This window comes from Plecotus auritus (genome assembly GCF_963455305.1).
Source record: "Plecotus auritus genome assembly, chromosome: 7".
Taxonomy (NCBI): Eukaryota; Metazoa; Chordata; class Mammalia; order Chiroptera; family Vespertilionidae; genus Plecotus; species Plecotus auritus.
In genome coordinates this window covers 125,533,098-125,554,988 of record NC_137774.1, presented here as the reverse complement: position 1 = coordinate 125,554,988, position 21,891 = coordinate 125,533,098, and the positions used below count along the sequence as shown (strand labels likewise).

Below are 21,891 nucleotides of genomic sequence, written 5' to 3'. Positions count from 1 at the left end.
ACTTTAGGATTCAATAATTTATTTGATAATCTTGAACAAGAATAGGTAATACATTCAATAGTCTGAAAATATTTATATTTTCTTAAAGCCTGGAATTGAAATAGATGCTTATAGGTGAACACAGGTAATATAAGTAACTGGTGTGTGTCTGTGTGTGTGCACCCACTAATGGCTACAATAGCATCAATTACATCTTATCCCAGATTAAAAATTGTTCAGATCCCTCAAATTAATCCACACCCCAAATCCACATATTATTTCCCCTTTCTACACAGTACCACAATCCCATACAGCCTTTGATAAGTCCTTTAGCTTGTCTGACTCACTTCTAATAGCAGAAAGTATACATCTAGTACTGTAGTTTGATATACAGCTTCTATATCTTAGTTCCTAAATTAAAGCCTTTCAGAGAGCTTTTAATAATATAGTCCCACACGCCTAGAATTACAAGGCAAAGTTAAAAAATCATTCCTCCTTTGCCTTTCAACAAAATTCAGTTCTCCGCTCTGTGTGCATGTAAATACTATTAATGCTAATGGAGGCAATGCTGATGCATACAGAGTGGAATATATCTCCAAATCACACTTTAATCTTTAGCTGCATAACTCTGGCACCTGTTCAAATGATACATGTGCTCAAATACTCACTGTATGTCTGTTATTTCCTGTCTGGATACTAAAATTTATTCATGTATTTTTAGTAGCTATTAAAACATTATGGCCAACAAATTTTCTTATTGTTATACATGTGTTGAGTTTTAACTGGGTGCTAGATTTAACTGTAACATTCCTGGTTTATTATAATGCAATTAGAATGTAAACTCAATTCCTAACCAGGTTATATTTGTTTTCAAAAAAGGAAATTTTCCACCTGGTTAAACATATGTAGTTAAGAAACAACATAATGCAAACAAAATAAATATAAGTAACCTGGTTGCTTGTTTCTGTATTGAATGGTGGTTATCTTTACATTATAATAAAAAAAATTTAATTACTGAATTTTTAAAAACCCATTTAAATGCCATCATATTTGGTTTACTTACACAAAAAATATTTTATTAGCCAAATTTTAGAGTAAAGTGGTTAGCTAAATAATTTTACATCATTTTTATATTATTCTAACTGATGTTATCTATCCATTTCCCCACAATGTTGCCCCAAAAGGTTAAAAAAAAAAAATCCTGAAATATGTAAAATATAGCAAGGCCAAAATTCACCTACTTTGAGGGGAGTAAAAATGGTCATTTTTCTCTATAACTAATCTCCTTTTATTCTGGAGCTCCTCCTTTTATTCCTACAGATGAGAGCAACTTGCCTATTAAATATAATTCCGTCTACTTGCTGTAAATATTCAGTCCCTGCTAAGCTCAAAGTTCCTACCAGGATGTTTTCACCTTCCTTCCTCTTCCTTCTCCTTGCACCTTCTGGAGAGAATAGAGGCAAAGTGAAGCTTTTATATCCTAGGGCAGTAGCTTAGGAGAGCTCCCAGTACTGCAGCAGCTTTTGTGGATTCTTTTGGGTGCCTCCCAGGAAGTCTCTGGCTGCAACCACAGTCTCCAGGTATAAAATCCATCTTATGCAGGAACTTCAGAGTATATGGAACCCACACACAATACCAGACCCTTCACTTAGACCCATTCTTCAGCCACGTAATCTCTTACACAGGGACATATTAGCTATGGCTTCCTTCTAATTTCAAGACGTCTCTAAAAGACTTGCAATTTCCTAGACAGTATCTTGAGAAGCCAGGACTTCTAATGGGTCCCTTCAGTAGGTATCAAGGTGTTTCTAGCAACCTTAACTTCTGCCTACAACGCCCTCCCCTAAGTTTACACCTGAAGGTGGTGAATCAGGACATTCATCTCTGACCTTTTGCTCCCTTTCTTTCTTCTCTTTGTGCAAGAATTTTTTACTTTCTCTTCCTATCTCACAGAGCCATCACTAAAATGTATATTTCTTCTTCCCTATTCCATGGCATTTGCCCTTTCCTCCTTTATTTCTTGCTAACATAATCCTGACTTTATTCAAGTATGGGTCAGATGTGTGTTTCAGGGTTGCCCGAACCCCTCCCCAACTTCAGAGAGTTAATATTATTGGGATTAAGCCAGCCCTGGAATTTCCAGTACTCGGCCACTTAGATTAGGAATGGCATGTAATACAGTTATGGTTATTGAGATGGTAAAAGAAACATGCAAGGGACCTCTGACAAAAAGTCCCTTTCTTAAAGAGAAACATGAATATGGATATCCTCTTCTCCCATGCAGCCTTTGGACACTGTTTATGAGGACATGAGGCCTGGAACTGCTCTAGTCAGTTATCTTGTACCTAAGAGGAGAGTTAAGAATGGCATTCCAGATTAAAGATTAAAAACTTGACCCTTAATAATGTCATAGATTCATTGAGCTAGATGTCCTCCCTAGAATCAACCATTTCAAGATTTCTTTTTTTTTTTTTTTGTGACCGAATATTTCCTTATAGTTAAAACACTTCTAGCTGGCTTTCTGTTATTTGCAACCAAAAGCACACTAACTGATTATACTTTCCTTGGGGTAAAAATGTCAAAAGGGCCACAAGGAGAGAAAACAGAGGTCAGACAAAGGAAAATATATGGAATTCCAGAGAGTTCTTAATCACTCAGATGAAAAAAAGACAAGAGATAACTGATTTATCAGACTCTGCCTTTTTTTGTTTGTGTTTTTATCAGTTATAAATATACATAGTTTAATGGGTCAATGAGTTTTACAAAGTTTTCAATTTTTTAAAAAAGCAATCCCGCTTCCCTACCATCATATCCTGCTTCCCAAAGGCAACTACTTTCAGCTGTTTAAATTTAATCTTTTTATATTCATTTTCAAATCTTTCAATAATATAATAATGTATCTATTTGACAGGATTGCCACAGACTGGATGGCTTAAATAACAGAAAAGATTTTCTCACATTTCTAGAGGCAATAAGTCTAAGATCAAAGTGTCAGGTTTGGTTTCTCCTGAGGCATCTTCTCTTGTCTTAAAAACGTTTGCCTTCTCTGTATGCTATCTGTGAGAAAGGCATGCTATGTCTTGACATGGTCTTTTCTGTGTTGATGCATCCTTTGTGTCTCTTTCTGATGTTCTAAATTTTTATTATAAGGTCACCAGTCATAGTACAGTCCTCATTTTAACTTAAGTGCCTCGTTAAAGGCCTTATCTGCAAATACAGTCACATTCTAGATACTGGGGGTTAGGACTTCAACATATGAATCTGGTGGAGGGACACAATTCAGTCAACAGATAACAAATTGAAAATATTTACTAGTATACAGTAGTTACTATAGAGCAGAATGGTGGTGTTCTAAGCTCACACCCACACTATCCTCAGTCTCTAGAACTGTGTGTTGTGTATTATCATTATCACCATTTTACAGATGAGTACTGATACGCAAGAAGTCAAGTAACTTGCCCAAGGTCAAACTGCTGGAAAGTAACAAAGCTATGATTCAAATGTAGGTAGGCAGTCTGAACCCCAACTTCATGTTCATAATACTACAGTATGCTCCTTTCTTATATTGCCACTTCTCTGTATAGATGAGCATTTAGTTCTCTTTCTAACCCCAGAAAATATACACACACATACTTTTTCATCATCCTAGTATTATTACTTCATAAATTCTGGTTATATCAATATTTATGTTTACCTTTTATGACTGTGTTTTTACAATCAAGCAATAAAGAACATTATTATTTTCTTTCTTGAATAAATTTTCATTTCCCTAGAGTTAATAAATCTTTTTACTTTTGCTTAGTTTTCTGTATAGTTATCACTAATTTAACCTCAAATTCTAAAAAATGTTAAATCTCTACTCAATTTTTATTTACATTAGGTACACTAGGTGATGTCATCTTCTTGAATAATTTCTGCCGGAGCCTTTGGATTGGCTCCAATCTGGATTGGTCACTCAAAGCCTAGAGCACAGCCAACATCTTGGTATTGCCCTTAACCCACATTACAGAGATTTTGCTTTGTTTTTGTGTTAGATACTTCTTTCGTGGACACACCTTTAAGTTCCTTATTATACTCCCTCCTTTTAGGGAAGTATATCTTCTGTGAGCTTTCAGGGAAGACAAATGAGGAGGCACATTTTTTGAGATGGTATAGGTCTATAAATGTCTTTATTCTAACTCACACTTAATAGTTTAGCTGGGTACAGAGTAGTAGCTTGGAAGTCACTTTTTAGTCACCATTTCAAATATATCTATTTATAGTCTTCAAGATTCCAGTGTGTTGTTAAGAAGTCATTCTGGCCCTACCCTGTTTGGCTCAGTGGATAGAGCGTCAGCCTTCAGACTGAAGGGTCCCAGGTTCGATTCCAGTCAAGGGCACATGCCTGGGTTGTGGGCTCGATACCCAGTGGGGGGCATGCAGGAGGCAGCTGATCAATGATTCTCTCTCATCATTGATGTTTCTATCTCTCTCTCCCTCTCTGAAATCAATAAAAATATATTTAAAAAATAATAAAAATTTTAAAAAAGAAGTCATTCTGAGCCCTAGCCACTGTGGCTGTTGGTTGGAGCGTTGTGCATGCACTGGAAGGTCGCAGGTTAGATTCCCTGTCATGGCACATACCTAGGTTGTGGGTTCCATCCCTGGTTGGGGCGCCTATGGGTGACAGCCAATAGATGTCTCTCTCACCCCCTTCTCTCCCTCTCTAAAATCAATTTTAAAAATACGTTCAAAATAAAAGTCATTCTGATGCTAATTCTTTGTATGTGACCTATCTATTCTCTCTGGAAGCTTATAGAATCTTCTTTCCCTCATCTCTTCCAGCCCCTACTATTCTGAAATTTTGCTATGAGGTGCCCTATATTCATAATTGGGTCTAACACTCAACCTGGAAGCACATATCCTTAAGTTCTGAGAAATGTTATTGAATTATTTTGCTGATGATTGCTTTTCTGTTATTCTTTCCCATGACACCCATTTTCTGTTCTCTTTCTGAAACTTCTTTTATTCAGATGTCAGATATTTAGACTAACCTTCAAAACCAACTTCTCTTTCCTCTTTTTGCTCTACTTTCTGAGATTTCCTCAACTTTACCTTCCGACTTTATTGAATTTTTCATTTGTCATTATTTTTAGTTTCCAGAAGCTCTTTTATGAGTTTTTTCAGTGTTTCTTCTATGATATTTTGCTTTTATATAATGAATGTAATATCTTCTATTTTTTTTTTATCTGAGGTTATTAATCCTTTTCTTCCCACTTCTTTCTCTTTGTTTTGAATTTTGTTGTAAGAAGGGTTTCCTGACCAAGACTTAGGGGCAAGTGGTTAACAATACCTTGAAGGGAGTGAGGGAGGCAGAATCTGGCTGACTGAGAAGTTAAACTACAATATAGTTGTAACAGCCAATCCCACAGGAAGCTCTAGAGCTGGGATGGCTCTTTAGAATTGTTCTGTTCCCATTAAGGCAAGTAAGCCATGTCTTTAGGCCTCCAACTCACACCCTACCCCTCAAGCAGACTGGATGTGATTCCTCTGGGAAGAGGATGTAATCTGGGCAAAATAACACCTTTTGGTCACTCTGCTATGAGCTCTCAGTAGTCAATATTACCAGCAGCTAGAAGAAAGAATGTTTCAGTCCTTGAAGGGCAGATCTGAGCAGTGCAACACAGCATCCACTACAGTCTTTATCTTTCATGTTAAGAGCTTTATTTAGTTACTTAGTGATCTTTGGGTTTTTCATATTTAAGAGTGAGGTACTTTAAAAAGTTGTTTGAAAGCTGAAAGTTTATGCTAGCACTCGTTAACTGTAAGCTTTATTGTAGGATGTCCTGGCTAGTCATTTCATTGGGTTCCCCAGATGTATTCTCTCTTGACTGGTAAGATTTCATAATGAAGCATCTCCAGCCTAGACTGGACTGTCAACCAACTGGGTGTCAAATGAGAAAAGAGAGATGAAGGAGGTCTTGATATTCAGTATGCAAATTCTCAGTCACCCTGTTTTCAGCAAATTACTTGCCCCTTCCCCTCTTCTTCCTGGTACATCTCAATCCAGAGGTTGGGGGCAGAGGGAGGGAGGTTGCTTGTTTGTCCCTACTCTGTAGAGGGCCCCCTGGGAAGGCACATGGGCATTTCTTTAATTATTATCAGCTGAACCCAAGGTGACAGGCAAAGCCACGTCTTGGATACACATTTACCAAAAAAGGCAGATGTGTTATCAGCACTGACTCTTACCTTTGCCCAGGTGTCAGGTAGTGGGTTTTTGATGTGCAAATCCAGTCAAGCACCAGGAATGCTCAGGCCTACTCAAGAATGCAAATAATCTCCTTTTGTCTTGACCTTTTGGTGAAACTTCCTGGTATGTGGGGGTATAAAATAAACTGGCTGGATTGGCTCTGGGTCCCTGTCCCTCCATCAGAAGAGGACGGTGGTCCCACCCAGTCCCAGCTTTTTCCTTCCATTTTGTGTCTTGTCTCTTTCTTTCTTTTATTTCTCAATCCCCAGCTCCTCTACTCAGGAACTGGACCCACTCTCTAGCCACGCTGGACACGGGAAATAGTTACACTACTCCAGAGATTAAACCTGAACATGAGAAAATAAATTTGTCTGGCTGTACAATTGGGGATTTAACTGCTTCATATAGCTTTCAACCAATCCTCCTATTTTTAGCCCCACCTTCAATCTCATTTCCAGAGGTACCTGGAAAAAACAATTCCTGAATCTTTTGGATAGTCTACAATGTGAAAGCTTCTCAGCTTTTTCCACTGTCAGCAAAGAATTTAGCTTTTCTAGGTCTGCTAAGTCAGTACCATTCATTCATCTGCTTTCAAGCTTCCAAAAAACATTTGCTTTCTTCTCACATTCTCTGTCCTGTGACTGTATGACTTTTTTTAAAAATATCCCTTTACTGTCATTTTAGGAAGCAAAGTATATGCAGGTACTTAATCTTTTACTTTCCCTTTTTCTCACGTACATTTTGAAAATAGGTAGAATATTCTCATGGTTCTAAGAAAATAACTATCTCTTACCCATTTCTCAGTTACTCAGTTGACTCTTTTACATACAATCCCAAGCAGGTAGTCACTTTTATTAGACCTTTATTTATATTTCAAGTTTTCAAGAGTTTATGTATGTAAAAGGAAATATGAATATGTATCCTTATTCTTCCCTTTTTATATAAAACATAGCTTCAGATATTCTGTGCCTTAACAGTTTTCATTTAATATTGCTAAAGCTCTTTGCATATTTGTATAGAACTGTCATTCTTTTTAACTACTGTATAGTATTCCATTTAATCAACCACCTAACAAGGGGCATTGCTATTTTTTGCCAAAATAAACCCATGTTAATAGAGATTATCAATTGCCCCCTATTATGGGTGTACCAATTATTAATTCCAACAGAAGAATATCTGCTTTATTTTCCCCACCTCCTAGCATTTAACAGAGTGTATTACAAAAATAATAAATAGGTGAAAGTGGTATCTCAGTGTATTTTAACTTTGCATTTCTCTTAGTACAAGTAAAACTTTTCATACGTTCAATACACATTTTCATTTCATTTTGCTTGAAATTCTTCCTAATGCAAAGTTAAAACTTTTCTTTGGGGAGAAAAATTATGTGTGTATGTGCCTGGAAAAAATTCAAAGGCATCATTACAACATTGTTGAGCCAAATGTATTAGGACAGTGGTCGGCAAACTGCGGCTTGCGAGCCACATGCGGCTCGCGAGCCGCGATTTGCCACTTTGCTGAGTTTGCCGACCACTGTATTAGGGTGTCTAAAAAAATACCTCTAGCTACATCTAAAATACCATTGGTTGGTATTTCCTAGGGACAATAGAAGAACATACCTGGTTAGAAGGGATCTAATTCAAATTATGAGTTCACTATCTAGTTTGAGAAATTATATTTCTCTCTTCCCAAAGCATTATTGTAATTTGAACAGTCAGATCAAGTACATTCTTCCTTGAAAAAAAAAATGTATAGAGAAAGGTTTAAGAGAAGAATTGTCTGAGTAAAGGAGGTTAGAAGGCCTATGGATTGACTATCACCTACTCTACATGTAAATTTGTTCTTAATACATTCATAATTACAAGAATAAAATCTCTCCCCCTAAAAAAAAATCCTTCAAAAGATAAAGATTTAGCTAATAGATTTAATAAACTGAATATGCATCATATGAAGCTTTAAAAAATTAGATTCATAGATTAAAAGAATCTAGCTAATGATTCCTCTCATTGGTCAGTATCTATTAATGCATCTAAGATAAATGGGTCCTTAGACATGAAAGCATAATTATTAGTCATTGAAAACTCACCAGAAAATTGTCAAATTGAAGTACCAAGAGATATACTTTCATTGTTAGGTTACATGAGCTGATAACCTAACAAATCCTATATAATAATCTTATATAATAAAAGGGTAATATGCAAATCGACCGAATGGCGGAACGACCGGTCACTATGATGTACACTGACCACCAGGGGGCAGACGCTCAATATAGGAGCTGCCCCCTGGTGGTCAGTGCACTCCCACAGGGGTAGTGCTGCTCAGACACAAGCTGGGCTGAGGGACCCCCCCCACACACACACTGAGTGCACGGGCCTCTAGTGATATATAATGGAAGAAGTGTGCCAACTTCTATGCATGCATGAAACACAAAGTCTTAAAGTGAAACAAGAGCCAGGTGTTCCCATTTAATTCCATCAGTGGATGCCTACCCACAATTACCTTAAAAGTATGGAACTTAGATTTCATTTCATGCCCTTTTGAAAACTGAGCTCAAGCAGTCATTTCCAGAGGGGAAAAAACTGAAATTTAGATGACATTATCTTTCCTTAACTGTTCCCCACATCCTAGATATCGTGGGGATCCTAGAACATCCAAGATCATATTGTAAATCTATAAATCACTGGAATACACAAGCAATAACTACTCAGCAGTTGTTTTTCCATCGGTGTCTCCCTGCAACTCATCATTTCCCTATAACTCCTGCCAGGTTCTCCCACACCACCTCTAAATCTCTGGCCTCCTTGAGGTTTAGGAACCCCTGAGTAGGTATTGATTACCTATTGGTTAGTGTATTCTTCAATAGTTATCAGAATTCTGAACCATATTTTAAGATACTGCGTCATATATTATAGCAATCCTAATTTCCTTTAATTTCATGTTTCTAGATTTTCTTTAGAAAGTTGTATATGAGATATATCATCGGCAAATAAGATGTGAATTTGCACTTCAAAAACTTCTACATCGATAATGTAAGTCATATTCTAAGTCAAATACTTTTACCTCTCATCCCTCACTCATCTTTTACCTCAGTCTGGATTCCTAGAACAAGTTTCTTGATTATATAGGAAAAGGTGAACTAGTCTGTAGAGGCATAGCAGGGGTCTAGCAGTTTCCCTTAATAGTTCTGAGAGATCCAATGTGCTAGAGAATGAAGAGAGGCTACTGTAGGTTCTTACCCCCACTTCAACCAGAGGTGCTTCTCAGTTAACTCAGCACTTTTCTAATCCCAGGGAAATAAGGGGAAAAAAAGAGGACAGCAAAAGTGATAAAAATGCAGCAATTTGTGATGAGGAGAGAAATTTGTCCCAAGTCTCAGGTGTGTCTTAGCCAGTTATTTAATAACTGAAGTTGCCTAATTTGTCTCTTCTTCCTTTCATTGGTTTGGGATCTATTGTTTCTAATTTAATAAACTTACTGTATTTGTGCTAGAGAAATTTGCTATAAATTCTTCTTTGGAAAAAGACAAGATATAAATTATAAATGAATTAGAAACAAAAACTCTTTAAGAAAAAATATGCCTTTTCTCTTTCAATATGAAGACTATAATAGCTACTAAGAATCAAGATTAGCTTTTTGAAGGCAATTTTTTAAAAAATGTCTCTGGACCATAAAAACTTATGTAAAAATGTTATAATCTTTAGGCTTATTTTGACCAAATGGAAATAATTAACAGCATTATTATTTCAACCAAATAAAAACAGTATATGATACATAAGTTCTCTATTTCGAGATACTTCAAATTCCCTAAGAATATATTTCCTTCAAATGGACTGAACACTTGGCTTGCTCATCTGCTTAAGAATATAAACACACACACACACACACACACTCACACACACACACACACACACACACACACACACACACACACACACACAAAGAAAAAAACTAATGTGAGTTTAGAATTTACCACCAAACAATATCTTAGCTACCTGGGTCTGGGTACACCTGAGAGTTCACAAGAGGCCTTGAAGATCGCATTTCCAGAATTAAAATGTAGAACTGTAGGTTACCTGGGCCCATAGACCAATAATTCCAACTACATGACAAGCCTAATAATAACAATTTGTATTTTAATATGATTTTGCAATTCACAAAACAATTTCACTAGTACAATCCGATTATTTTTTCAACTCATTTAGAATAGATTTAAATTTCCTAGTTTTTATTTTTTAAAATATATTTTTATTGTTTCAGAGAGGAAGGGAGAGGGATAGAGATGGAAACATCAATGACGAGAGAGAATCATTGATTGGCTGCCTCCTGCATGCCCCATAAATTTTCTAGTTTTTAAAAAGTTTTCCCAGTTTTTTTTTTCTTTTAATCTTTGCTACAGCAGTGAAACCAACCAACTAGATATGAACAAAATTGTATTTTATAAAGAAAATTCTTAGAATCCAAATCTTGCTGCTTTCTTTTTTCCTTTGGGGGAGTTATTTTGTTTTTACTGCCAATATTGAACAATGTCCCACCCTTAGGACTGAAATTAATAACAATTATCTCCCAGCAACACAGGTATAGAAAAAGTCTCCTGGAAATTCAGTTTTGGCCAGCTATTTCAGATTTCATTGAACATTTTTATCTTAATATAAAATGAACAAGGAAAGTGTGGACCTTGCTTAAAGTATGCTTAAATCTACCTGCTTGATAGAGACTTTTAAATACATGAACTTTCAATACAAAATGTCTATTTTCTAATGAGAAACTGCTCCTTAGTAGGCCAACCCCAAATCTTTAACCTGCTGTTAAATTTAAGAAGGTCTTCTATGGTAGAAAATATGCTTCGAAAATATTTTTATCACTTAGCATTTAACTGGTATGTGCTGAGTGAATTTTATTCTAAAGAGCCATCCATCAAGAATAGACTTGCATCAGTAAGTCGCCAGAATGTATGTTCTAGCAACAGTATACATTTCCTAGCTGTCAGGCTTACACAGACCTTTTGGAAAACCTTGAGGATAAACAGTCTATGGCAATGCCATAGAGTGAAAATGATCACTTTTTTCAGAAAACATAGTGGTGTATCGGACAAATGTTACAAGCATATTAAAATTAGAAATGCTGGACTCCAGGGCATCTATTAAGCCTCCCTGATTTTTTACTATGCAATAAAAAAACCCATTTTAAAATATTTTAATTAAGTATAATGTGGGAGTAACCTGCTGATATTTGATTCTATAAAAGGTCAGTAATCTTCCTAAAATTATATAATAAAAAATATTTTACATATTCTCAGAATAGCACAAGACACACAGATTTCCAGAGTTCTAAAGAAAAGGATAATCTGGATTTTTGTAGACAGGTATTGATAATTACACTTAATATTTGGAGAACACAGAGGTAACTCTAATGTAAATATATACTCAGATAAACCAGATATTTGGTTTCAGCACTTTTAGATTTAACTTGGCAATCTTCCATAGGGTTTTTGGATGAAGTTTCCAATGAACACTTTAACTATAGGATGACAGATGATTGGGTTCAAAAATCAAGAAATGTAGACAAATTACCTATATCAATTGAATGAATGAGCCTAGGCTGTTTAACCAAGATCTCCAAGACCCAACTAAGCTGTCATCCAGACGACTGTCAAATTTCATCCCAAGAATTCCTGCTTGCTACCCCTGAACAATTTGTTAATTCAGCATTCTATTGTTAAAATGATCCCCTCTCTGACTAATGTACCTCCACTGAGATCTACCAAAAGATTTGTTTAGACTTAGATCCAGGTCCATAAATCCTCCTCCTTTTCTCTTTGGCTTGATGTCTCAAAGACCCTTTCACATATCCCTTTACCAATCATATGCCTAAACCCAAGGTTCCTTCCATTTCCTCCTAAGAATTTAAGAGTTCTTTCTTCATTCAAGCAATCCTCTAAAATAAAATCTCTACAAAGGTTAAATGGGAAAAAAATGTTTTAAAACTTTACACTCAAATGCAAACCTTTTATGAACCTTCACTACTCAATACATATTTGAGTATTTGCTTAATGTTGTCTTTGTAATTAACATATTTCTTTCCCAAACATCTAATTTTTCATTGTGTTGCCTTTGTGACTATAAAAATATAGACTATCTAGGATTATTAGCTTGCAGAGGCCTGGCACCAAACACTAACTCACATAAAATAACACAATGAATGTCATGCTAGATTAAGCAAAAGTCTTTAATAAATGCTTATGCTGCTGAGCTCTCAATTCCAAATTTTACCTTTTTGTTTTGTAGTTTTAAAGGTCTGATACTTTACACCTTGAACTAGTCTACAAAAGCCATTGTGAGCAGATGGTAAAATCTAGTGTTTATGAGTGGGCTCTGAGTCAGAAAACTTAGGGTCAAATTCCAATTCTTGTTACCCTGAACAAATTACTTAAGCTAAACTCTAATTTTCTTTGTGTGTAAAATAAAGACAATCCAACAGTATCTGACCAGGTTATTAAGATTAAAATATATAATGCACATAAATACCTATGTGTGCTTGGAATAAGGTAGCACTTAATGTTACTAAATTTTTTAAAAGAGATTTCCTTTATAAAACTTAGCTGCAGAATGCATACAATATTCATGCAAAAAAATCTTATTTCTATACTTTCATATAAGCACAAAGGAAACAGGTTGAAATAATCTCTAAAATAACGGTTACTATTCCCAGAGATCAGGTAACCATATCTCCTAGTTTGCCCAGAATAATTCTGAGTTACACCTGTTGTCCCAAAATAAGTAAGTCTCCCACAAGCCTCTTCACTCAACCTGGAGTTCAAATGATAAATTTATGGTCAATTGTGCTGGTTATTAAGCTATTTTCTTGCTCCAAACCACTATTTTATACTCAACTGTTTAATACTGGAATTGGAACTGTGTAAGCTACATTTCTTCTTTGCCAGCTGCATTTTTGTAAGGCTCCACTAATAGTACTAGAGGAGTGAAACAGAAAGGCAGGAGGCAGAGAGAATCTTGCTGTTTTCCTGTTTGCTTTTGTTCCTGATTCCAGTCTCCAGCTTTTTCTCAGCATTTCCCAAAACAGCCCATTACCTGTCAATACTAGCACCACCTACCAGTGTCCCAGACTGCCTGCTCTACAAGAATTTTCTAGTTTCTCTTTTCCTTCAGCTCTAGGGGTGGTAGCCATTTCCTGCAGTTAACTATCTCAGTATTCCCTTCCTGATTATTTGGTTCTCCAGTACCAATTTAAACTATTTATGTTACACTCTGTTAAAATATATAGTTATGTTGTTCTTTTTTTCTGATCTTAAGCCAAACTGGCACTAATACTATTCAGAAAGGAATGGGAATGGAATTGAGGGCTTTAAAAAAATTGCCTTTACTTTATACAATGTTTTTATGTATTATTTGTGTAATTTAAATTTAATTACATATTTTAAAGGATTTTTGAAATTATTGTGTTTTCTTCACATTGGTATTCAGAACATTGTAAATAATCTTTTTTAAAGACATATCACTAGTTCAGCTGGCTTAGCTCAGTGGTCGAGCGTCAGCCTATGAACCAGGAGGTCACAGGTATAAGTCCTGGTCAGGGCACATGCCTAGGTTGCAGCCGGATCCCTAGTAGGGGGTGTGTAGGAGACAGCCAATCAATGATTCTCTCTCATCCTTGATATTTCTATCTCTCCCTCTCTGAAATCAATAAAAAATATATTTATTTATAATTTTAAAAAAAGACACATCATTGGTAAACCAGGAGAATTTACCTTCAGAGTCTATCACCAGATAGATGGCTAATGGAGTTGAGTCCATTTTAGTCACTCAATTGTAGTCTACTCATCATGGTGTTTGCTAATTGAAGGCCATTAACACTAGCACATCAACAAAATATGAAGTCTCCCATTAGAAGTGCTGCATGAACGTCCTGCAATATAGGATTAAATAAGCCTAGAACAGAATTTATGATATATTAAGTATGTAACAAATATGTATTTGTATTTTCTCTCCATTAAAACTACCTACCTCCAGAGGCTAATCTAAGAGGTTGCTAATAGGACATAGCTTCTTTAGAAAGTAGACTTTGTTGGCTTAAAAGAAAGGTTAAGAGAAAGATCTTAGCTAACAAATCCCAAACTATCAAAGCTTACCAGGACATCAAACAGCAATATACTAGACAAGTTTAGTAAAAAATAGGTATTTTCTTACATCATGAAATGCCACTGCATGACAAATACACCTACAACACATTTTGTGATCAAGATATGGAAGGCATTTCATCAGTAGACTGATAAAAAAATTTTAATTTCTAAGTCTATTTGTTGCCTTGGATATTGTACTACTATAAACATTTATTTCATATTCAAAATTAAATTTTAATATGATGAACAATTAACTTGCTTTCTAGATAACTACTGAAATTCCACCACTGTTATATTACTTCCTACTAATTTTTTTTTGTTAAATTTCTCATTGATAACTCTTTGTGTAATACTCTAGGAGGTTCACAACATTTAAAGGGCCTCATATTATTATTGTACCTTACACATTTAAAACAAGAAATCTAAGGAAAGATCACTGGAATAAACAACTCAACTTTCTTCCTGGAGAGCCCATACCACCAGGAACCAGATTATTAGTGAAAACCAGTATAGATATAACTTCTCTATTACCTATTTCCCATAACTATTTGTATCCCCCTAACATAAACTACTACAGGCAGAAGAACCTACCAACACCTGTAGTGTCTGTCTCTTCTGTTTCCTGGTAAATCACAGAATGATCCTTTATACAGGTAAAACAGTCTTAGATGATTTCTGTGGCTTATAATTTTCTATTTGCATGGTTACATTTAATTGAATGATAATTATCTTAACAGATCAAAATTCCAAAATTTAAATCTTTCACTTTGTCAAGAAGTTAAATGATTCAAACTATATTCAGTTAGTTTAAGAAGGAAATATCCGTATTTGACATAACTTACATTAAGACACCAAAAATGTTATAGAACATAATACCCTAGAATAAATTGATCTATATGCACAAAACTTTCTTTCTCCAAACAGACAGACATGATTCTTAAAAAAGGAATTATGCTTACACAGAATGTCTCCCAAAATGTACAAACACATTAACAGCTGATAGCTCAATTGATGTTTCTTTTCAGATTTAACCCATTATAATTAATAATTATTCAAATCGTATATACATTTTTGGGGGACACCTGTACTGAGTCATCATCTTGTATGGAAACATGAAATGCTAAACGTGTAGTGGAAAAAAAGTGCTATTCTATTGCTATTTGTATTTCAATTTTGTTTCTGAAACCAGTAGCATAAAGAGAAAAGATTTAAGAAAGATACTATTGGGGGCTAATAAATATTTGGAATCAAAATGAAACAGAAAATTTACAAAAGTTTAAAATACTAATAAAATAAACATTTTATTAATGAAAGTCTGAAAAACATGTACACCAAAACAAAAGGGACTAATGCCGAATAAAAAACCTTCAAATAATTTGTACCACGATTCAATTTTTTAAACTTTATATATATAAAAAGCTGTATTATAATTACAAAGCTATGAACTATTAGAGTGCTAACAATATTTTTTCGTACAAGAAACTTAACAGTAGTAAAATATGAATACATAAGATGCTTATTTTTGGTCCCTTTTGGAAAAAACAAAAACTAAGTTGGGGTGTGTGTTTTTACATGCCTCCAAGCACAAAAATAGAATATAAGATGATTACTGCAACATTCTTAGTGTTTTTCCTTGTAATTCTTTAAATGTCACCAGTCATAATAGCAATGAACTCCTCTTGATTTACTGTGATAAAAAAGAAAATGTAAGTCAGAAATACAATTTTTTTCAGAGAACAATACTACTATTTTGTACTAAATATCTTTAAATTTTATATTATACAAATTATTAATAAACCAAGACAGTATATGCTTTTAATTCTTTGCTAAGAAGTTGAACATGTTTATTAAACAGAATTTCATGAATGTACAACATATAAAATGTAATAGAAAAGTTAATATTATATGTTACAAAAAAGTCCATCATCATAATACCTGTATACACGTGCAAAGAGTTTTTAAAGCTTGAAATTTTTAATTTTTAGATGGTTAAAACCTATAATCTTTATTTTACTAGTTCACTTAGCAAACCCTTCCTTCATAAATAAGTTAAATATATCAAACATAAATTAGAATTCTAAAAGATGATAATATATAAGCATTAGAAAAACAGTCAAATTGATTTATTTGGTATTGTGTTTGTTGTTGTTTTTTTGAATTTTGATATGTTTGAAAGCCTATTTTAAAGAAAAACTAATTGAAACCAGGTCTTCATATATCAAAAATATCCAGAGAAAATTGTAATTTTAAAATATACAGATTTAATCTTAACTACAAAGGTAATACTATAAAATATAGATGTAAATGCAGGAAATGATCACTGATAAAGATTGTTAGCTTATCAAAATTATAAATAAAATCCAGTAAAAACCTCCAGTTTATAAAGCATAATGCATAAGAAACAACCTAGAAATAATAGGTAATATTAATGTGATCTTATTAAATATAAATTTTAAAAAACAAATATATATACATACATACACATAAATATTAATAGAAATCTTCAGAAAAGATTGCTTTCACTTTGTAAAATAGGTTAAGTTTACAGGTCTCAAGACTTAACATATACCTTAACAAGGCATAAGTTAGGAATGATAATTTTGATAATGATAACAAGAACATAGCTCTGACACAGAACTCTTCTGCATCTGAAAATACTGTTCTATATACATAATCCTTTAGGCTGTTTCTAAATCTTAAATACCATAGATGGTAATATATGAAAATACACCATATAATTAAACATTTTAAAGTGCCTAGTGAATGCTAACACCATACTAGGAGTTATATACTATATCAAAATAAACACTATGGTTCCTATTATTGAATATCTTAAAATTTAATTAAGAAAGATATTAAGTGATATAAAATTGTTAATTTTCATAGAAGTAACAATGATATCATATTTAGGAAAGATAATATCATTAGTAGTAGAGGCATGCTAAAATATTATAGGGGGTCAAGTTTATGATATATTTTCAAATGATTCAGAAAAATATATATGTATACACTATGTATTTAAAGCAATACAGTATATTGTTAATTACTGAATCTAGGTAGAAGGCATAAAGGTGTTCGCTGTACTAGTCTAATATTTTTTCCTCTGTGTAAGAAGAATTGGAAAATTAACCAATTAAAAAAGTTGAGCAGATAAAATATGTACATCAGGAATAGAAATGCATACTGGTATCAGAAGCCACATATACTAGTAAAACCAATTTCAATAATCAAGTTAGTCATATTTTATACCTAAAACAGAGAATAAATGCTGTATAATACAAAGCATGATTATTAAAATAAAACTACATTATCAGTGTTGAAAAAATTCATTATAATGGGAAAAATCATTACTGATGAGAAAAATGTGGGCAAAAATAAATCTTGTCTTGGGCTCCAAAATAAATATATAGGATTTGGTTTGACAGGTGGGAAAAAAGCTAAGGTAGTAGTACACCATCAGAAACATAGTTGAAGATAGAAAGTAGTGCAAAAATAAGCTATAAGGAGTGAAGAAGAATGAGCTCTCCAAAAGGTGAATAAGAACCATGAATCCATGCATTCAGTATTACACATTTACAAGACACTGTGACAGGTATGGAACAGAATAAAAAACCCTCTATTACTCAAAATACTTTCACTACCTTACAAATTATAGTTCACTAACCTTTGCAGCTAAATGAACACATTTCAATATTTGATGAAAGCTGTGATCCCTTTTTCCCCAGTTGATATCTATCTTAGCCTATATAATAAAAGGCTAATATGCAAATCGACCAAACGGTAGAACGACTGGTCGCTATGACACAGACTGACCACCAGGGGGGCAGATGCTCAACGCAGGAGCTGCCCTCTGGTGATCAATGCACTCCCACTGGAGAAGCACCGATCAGCCAGAAGCCCTGAGCTAGGCTCATGACTGGCGAGTGCAGCGGCAGTGATGGGAGCCTCTCCCGCCTCCTTGGCAGTGCTAAGGATATCTGACTGATGGCTTAGGCCTGCTCCCCACGGGCCTAAGCTGTCAGTTGGACATCCCCTGAAGGCTCCCAGACTGCAAAAAGGCGCAGGCCGGGCTGAGAGACACCCTGCCCCAAGTGCACGAATTTCATGCACCAGGCCTCTAGTATGTGTGTGTATGAAATTTTAAACTATTTCACTGTTATACACCTTCATTTAAGAATCCTGATTTAGTCAATCTAGACTGAAGCATGTAAACTAAAACAGGAAATAAAAGGATGTAACTTAAGGAAAAACAACAAAATGAAAGCAGTCTTAGAATGATTTGATCACAAATCATTTTAACTGCATAACAGAACCATGATTAAAATATTCAAAGAGTACTTATGTTTTGTTAAAGGTCTAGACATTTTCTCTAAAATGTAAAATTTTAACACTCAAATTTCAAATTAAACTTCATATTATTCTAAAACCACAAACACTTAATTTTTATATTATCCCATCTAATAAAGAGGGAATATGCTAATTGACTGCCATGCCCTCAAAGATGGTGGCGTCCACAGCCAATAAGGAGGGAATATGCTAACTGCCCCACCCTCAAAGATGGCAGCGCCCACAGCCAATAAGGAGGGGATGTGCTAATTGACTGCCACACCCTCAAAGATGGCGGTGCCCAGTCCCCTCAACCCCACTGGGGCGCCTGCCTCCAGAGTCCCCCAGTCGCCTCAGCCCCCCAGCCACCCAGGGCCGGCCTGAGGTGCAGGCAAGCCTCGGATGGTGGCTGCCCAGCTGCCCAGGGCCGGCCTGAGGCACAGGCAAACCTCAGATAGCAGCTGCCCAGCCACCCAGGGCCGCCCGAGGCTCAGGAAACCAGGGCTGGCTGAGGCTTGTGCTGCTGGCAGTGGCAGCAGCAGAGGTGTGATGGGGCATCGCCTTCCCCTGATCGCCGGGTCACCTCCCGCCCCTGAGGGCTCCCGGACTGTGAGAGGGGGCAGGCTGGGCTGAGGGACCCCCATCCAGTGCATGAATTTTCATGCACCGGGCCTCTAGTTTAAATATAAACACCTTAAAGTATTAGAGCATTTCAAAAGTATTTTAAACTATTCCATAATTTCATACCTCAAAACAGAATACTTAAAAGTGGAAAACTGAAGGGAAGTAGGTAAGGAAATTAAACTACCTCCTTTATTACCAGTAAACCATTCAGACAATTAAGAGAATCTGTGATGCCTTTGTACATTTGGTTTTATGATCTACTCTATCAACAATATCTTATATCAGGTTACTATATCTAATAAATCTAGCATAATACCCACCTTAAAATAGGCATTTTATAAAACATTTACTGAATCAAACGATATGATACTTTATTTTCTTCTACTCTGCCTTTTAAAGAAAATGTTCATAAATCAATCATTTCATAGGGTAAATCACATTACATGTTATTAAAATAAAGAAATTTGATAAATTAGTAGATTAAGTACCTTAAGACCATCTGTCTTTGGAGGGAAAAAAAACATTTTAGCATCTGAAGTGCCAATTAAATATTTTCACTAATCAATTTCTTCCTATAATAGTATGCATTTTGTAAAACCCTATAAACACAGATACCTAATTAATATTTAACTTTATAGCACAAGAGGCAATACAGTGTTATAGTAAAAAGTATGTTCTTATATACATGCATTGTTGCTTCAACCGATTCTAGAATCACTGTGGGAGTTTTTTGTTATTGCTGTTTGTTTCACTTTTAATAAAGCCTAGAAGAGGAAAAAAAAAAAAAGTGTGTTCTTTGTCATTATGGCAATCTGAGTATGAGTTCTAGCTCTGCCATGTATTAGCTTTATGATAATGTTGAAAAGGTTATTATTAATCTCTCAGAGCTTTAGTTTCCTTATCTATACCTGCATCTATCCTAAGCATAAATAGGTTTAACATTGCATTTACTTCACAAAAGCTATTATGAAAATTAAGTGACATAAACTACCATGTAACATACTAACCACAGAATCTAACATATATTAACTGTTTAATATATGTTAACACTCATCAGAATTATTTACAAGACTAGAGGCCCGGTGCATGGGATTCGTGCACTGGTGGGGGGGCATGGCCTGCAGGGATCAGCTTGCTGTGGGAGCAGGCGCTCATCCGGGTCAGCCAAGGGGCACTCCCACTGTGGGAGCCCAATGGCCACCAGGGGGAAGCTCCTGCATTGAGCGTCTGCACCCTGGTGGTCAGTGCACATCATAGCAACTGGTTGACCAGTCATTCTGGTCATTCTGCCGTTCAGTCACTGGACTTTTATTATATAGGATGGTCCACTTCAGGTTTTTAAATGTTGCTTCCATTTTCCAAAAAAAATTTACTGTGTTTTACTTTATATATGTTGGGAGAGATGGTAGAGAAGGGGTTCTTTCTATATCATTACCACAGCTTTATTTATATTTCATATTATAGCTTCTATTCCTTTAACTCCTCATTCCCCATGTTTATGATTCTGATAGACACAATAAAATATTTCATTTTTATAAAACATTTTCATTGCTCTTAAGTACTGAAGTGTGAAAAATTCATAAAGACAAAATAATTACTAAAGTCCACAAAAAGAAGCAGCAATGTATTATGAACTTTACCAGTTTAACACATACATAGACAGTAGGTTATATCTGCCTGGCAGGTGTGGCTCATGGTTGAATGTCGACCTATGAATCAGGAGGTCACAGTTCGATTCCCAGTCAGGGCACATGGCCAGGTTGCAGGCTCGATCCCCAGCAGGGCGCATGCAGGAGGCAGCCAATCAATGATTCTTTCTTATCATTAATGTTTCTATCTTTCTCTCCCTCTTCCTTCCTCTCTAAAAATCAATAAAATATATTGAAATTAAAAAATAAATTTTTATCATGCAAAGAAAAGATTCTATCTAAACAAAATTGTTTATAGATAAAGAATCCAAATTAAGTGATCAGATTAACAAGTTATTATAAAAATATAACTTCCTATTTATTCAAAAATGGGCAGATTTTCATATGGCTGCAAAGACCCATATATTTTAAGGCAGTGTCCCAAAGCCAGACTAAACAGCTTAGAGTTGTAGCTCTCATGGTTTCTGCATATGAACATGCCTTTCAATAATAATTTTCTGAACTTGCCACAATAACTACAGTGTGGGGCAAAAGTAGGTTTACAGTTGTATTTATACAAAACAGAGTTTATTCTTTTTTATTATTATTTTATTTCAGAGAGGGAGGGAGAGACAGAAACATCCTATATAATAAAAGTTTAATATGCAAACAGACTGATCGCAGAACAACCGGTCGCTATGACACGCACTGACCATCAGGGAGCAGACGTTCAATACAGAAGCTGCCCCCTGGTGGTCAGTTTGCTCCCACAGAGAGAGCGCCGCTAAGCCAGAAGCCGGGCTCATGGCTGATGAGTATAGCAGCGGTGGCAGGAGCTTCTCCCACCTCTGCAGCAGTGCTAAGGAGCAGTGAGCTGAGTGGTAAGGAGCAGTGAGCAGGTAGGCGGTAAGGAGCGAGGGGTCCCTGACTGCAAGAGGGCACAGGCTGGGCTGATGACCCCCCCTCCCGAC

General features: G+C 35.4%; 1 protein-coding gene across 8 annotated transcripts in view; it reads right to left on the bottom strand.

The window, feature by feature from the left end:
- CETN3 (centrin 3) overlaps window positions 1-21,891 on the bottom strand; it is a gene marked incomplete at its 5' end in the record, with an annotated part of 246,600 nt that overhangs the window by 204,960 nt on the left and 19,749 nt on the right. The window contains one exon of one of the 8 annotated variants that reach the window (XM_080681936.1): window positions 13,505-16,029. The exons of 6 other annotated variants lie outside the window; for them this stretch is intronic. In XM_080681936.1, the coding sequence (XP_080538062.1) occupies window positions 15,986-16,029 (44 nt within the window). In that variant the 3' untranslated portion in view covers window positions 13,505-15,985. Of the gene's footprint in view, window positions 1-13,504; window positions 16,030-21,891 lie in introns of those variants that run through there. One more of the 8 variants, XM_080681938.1, reaches the window with a different exon arrangement.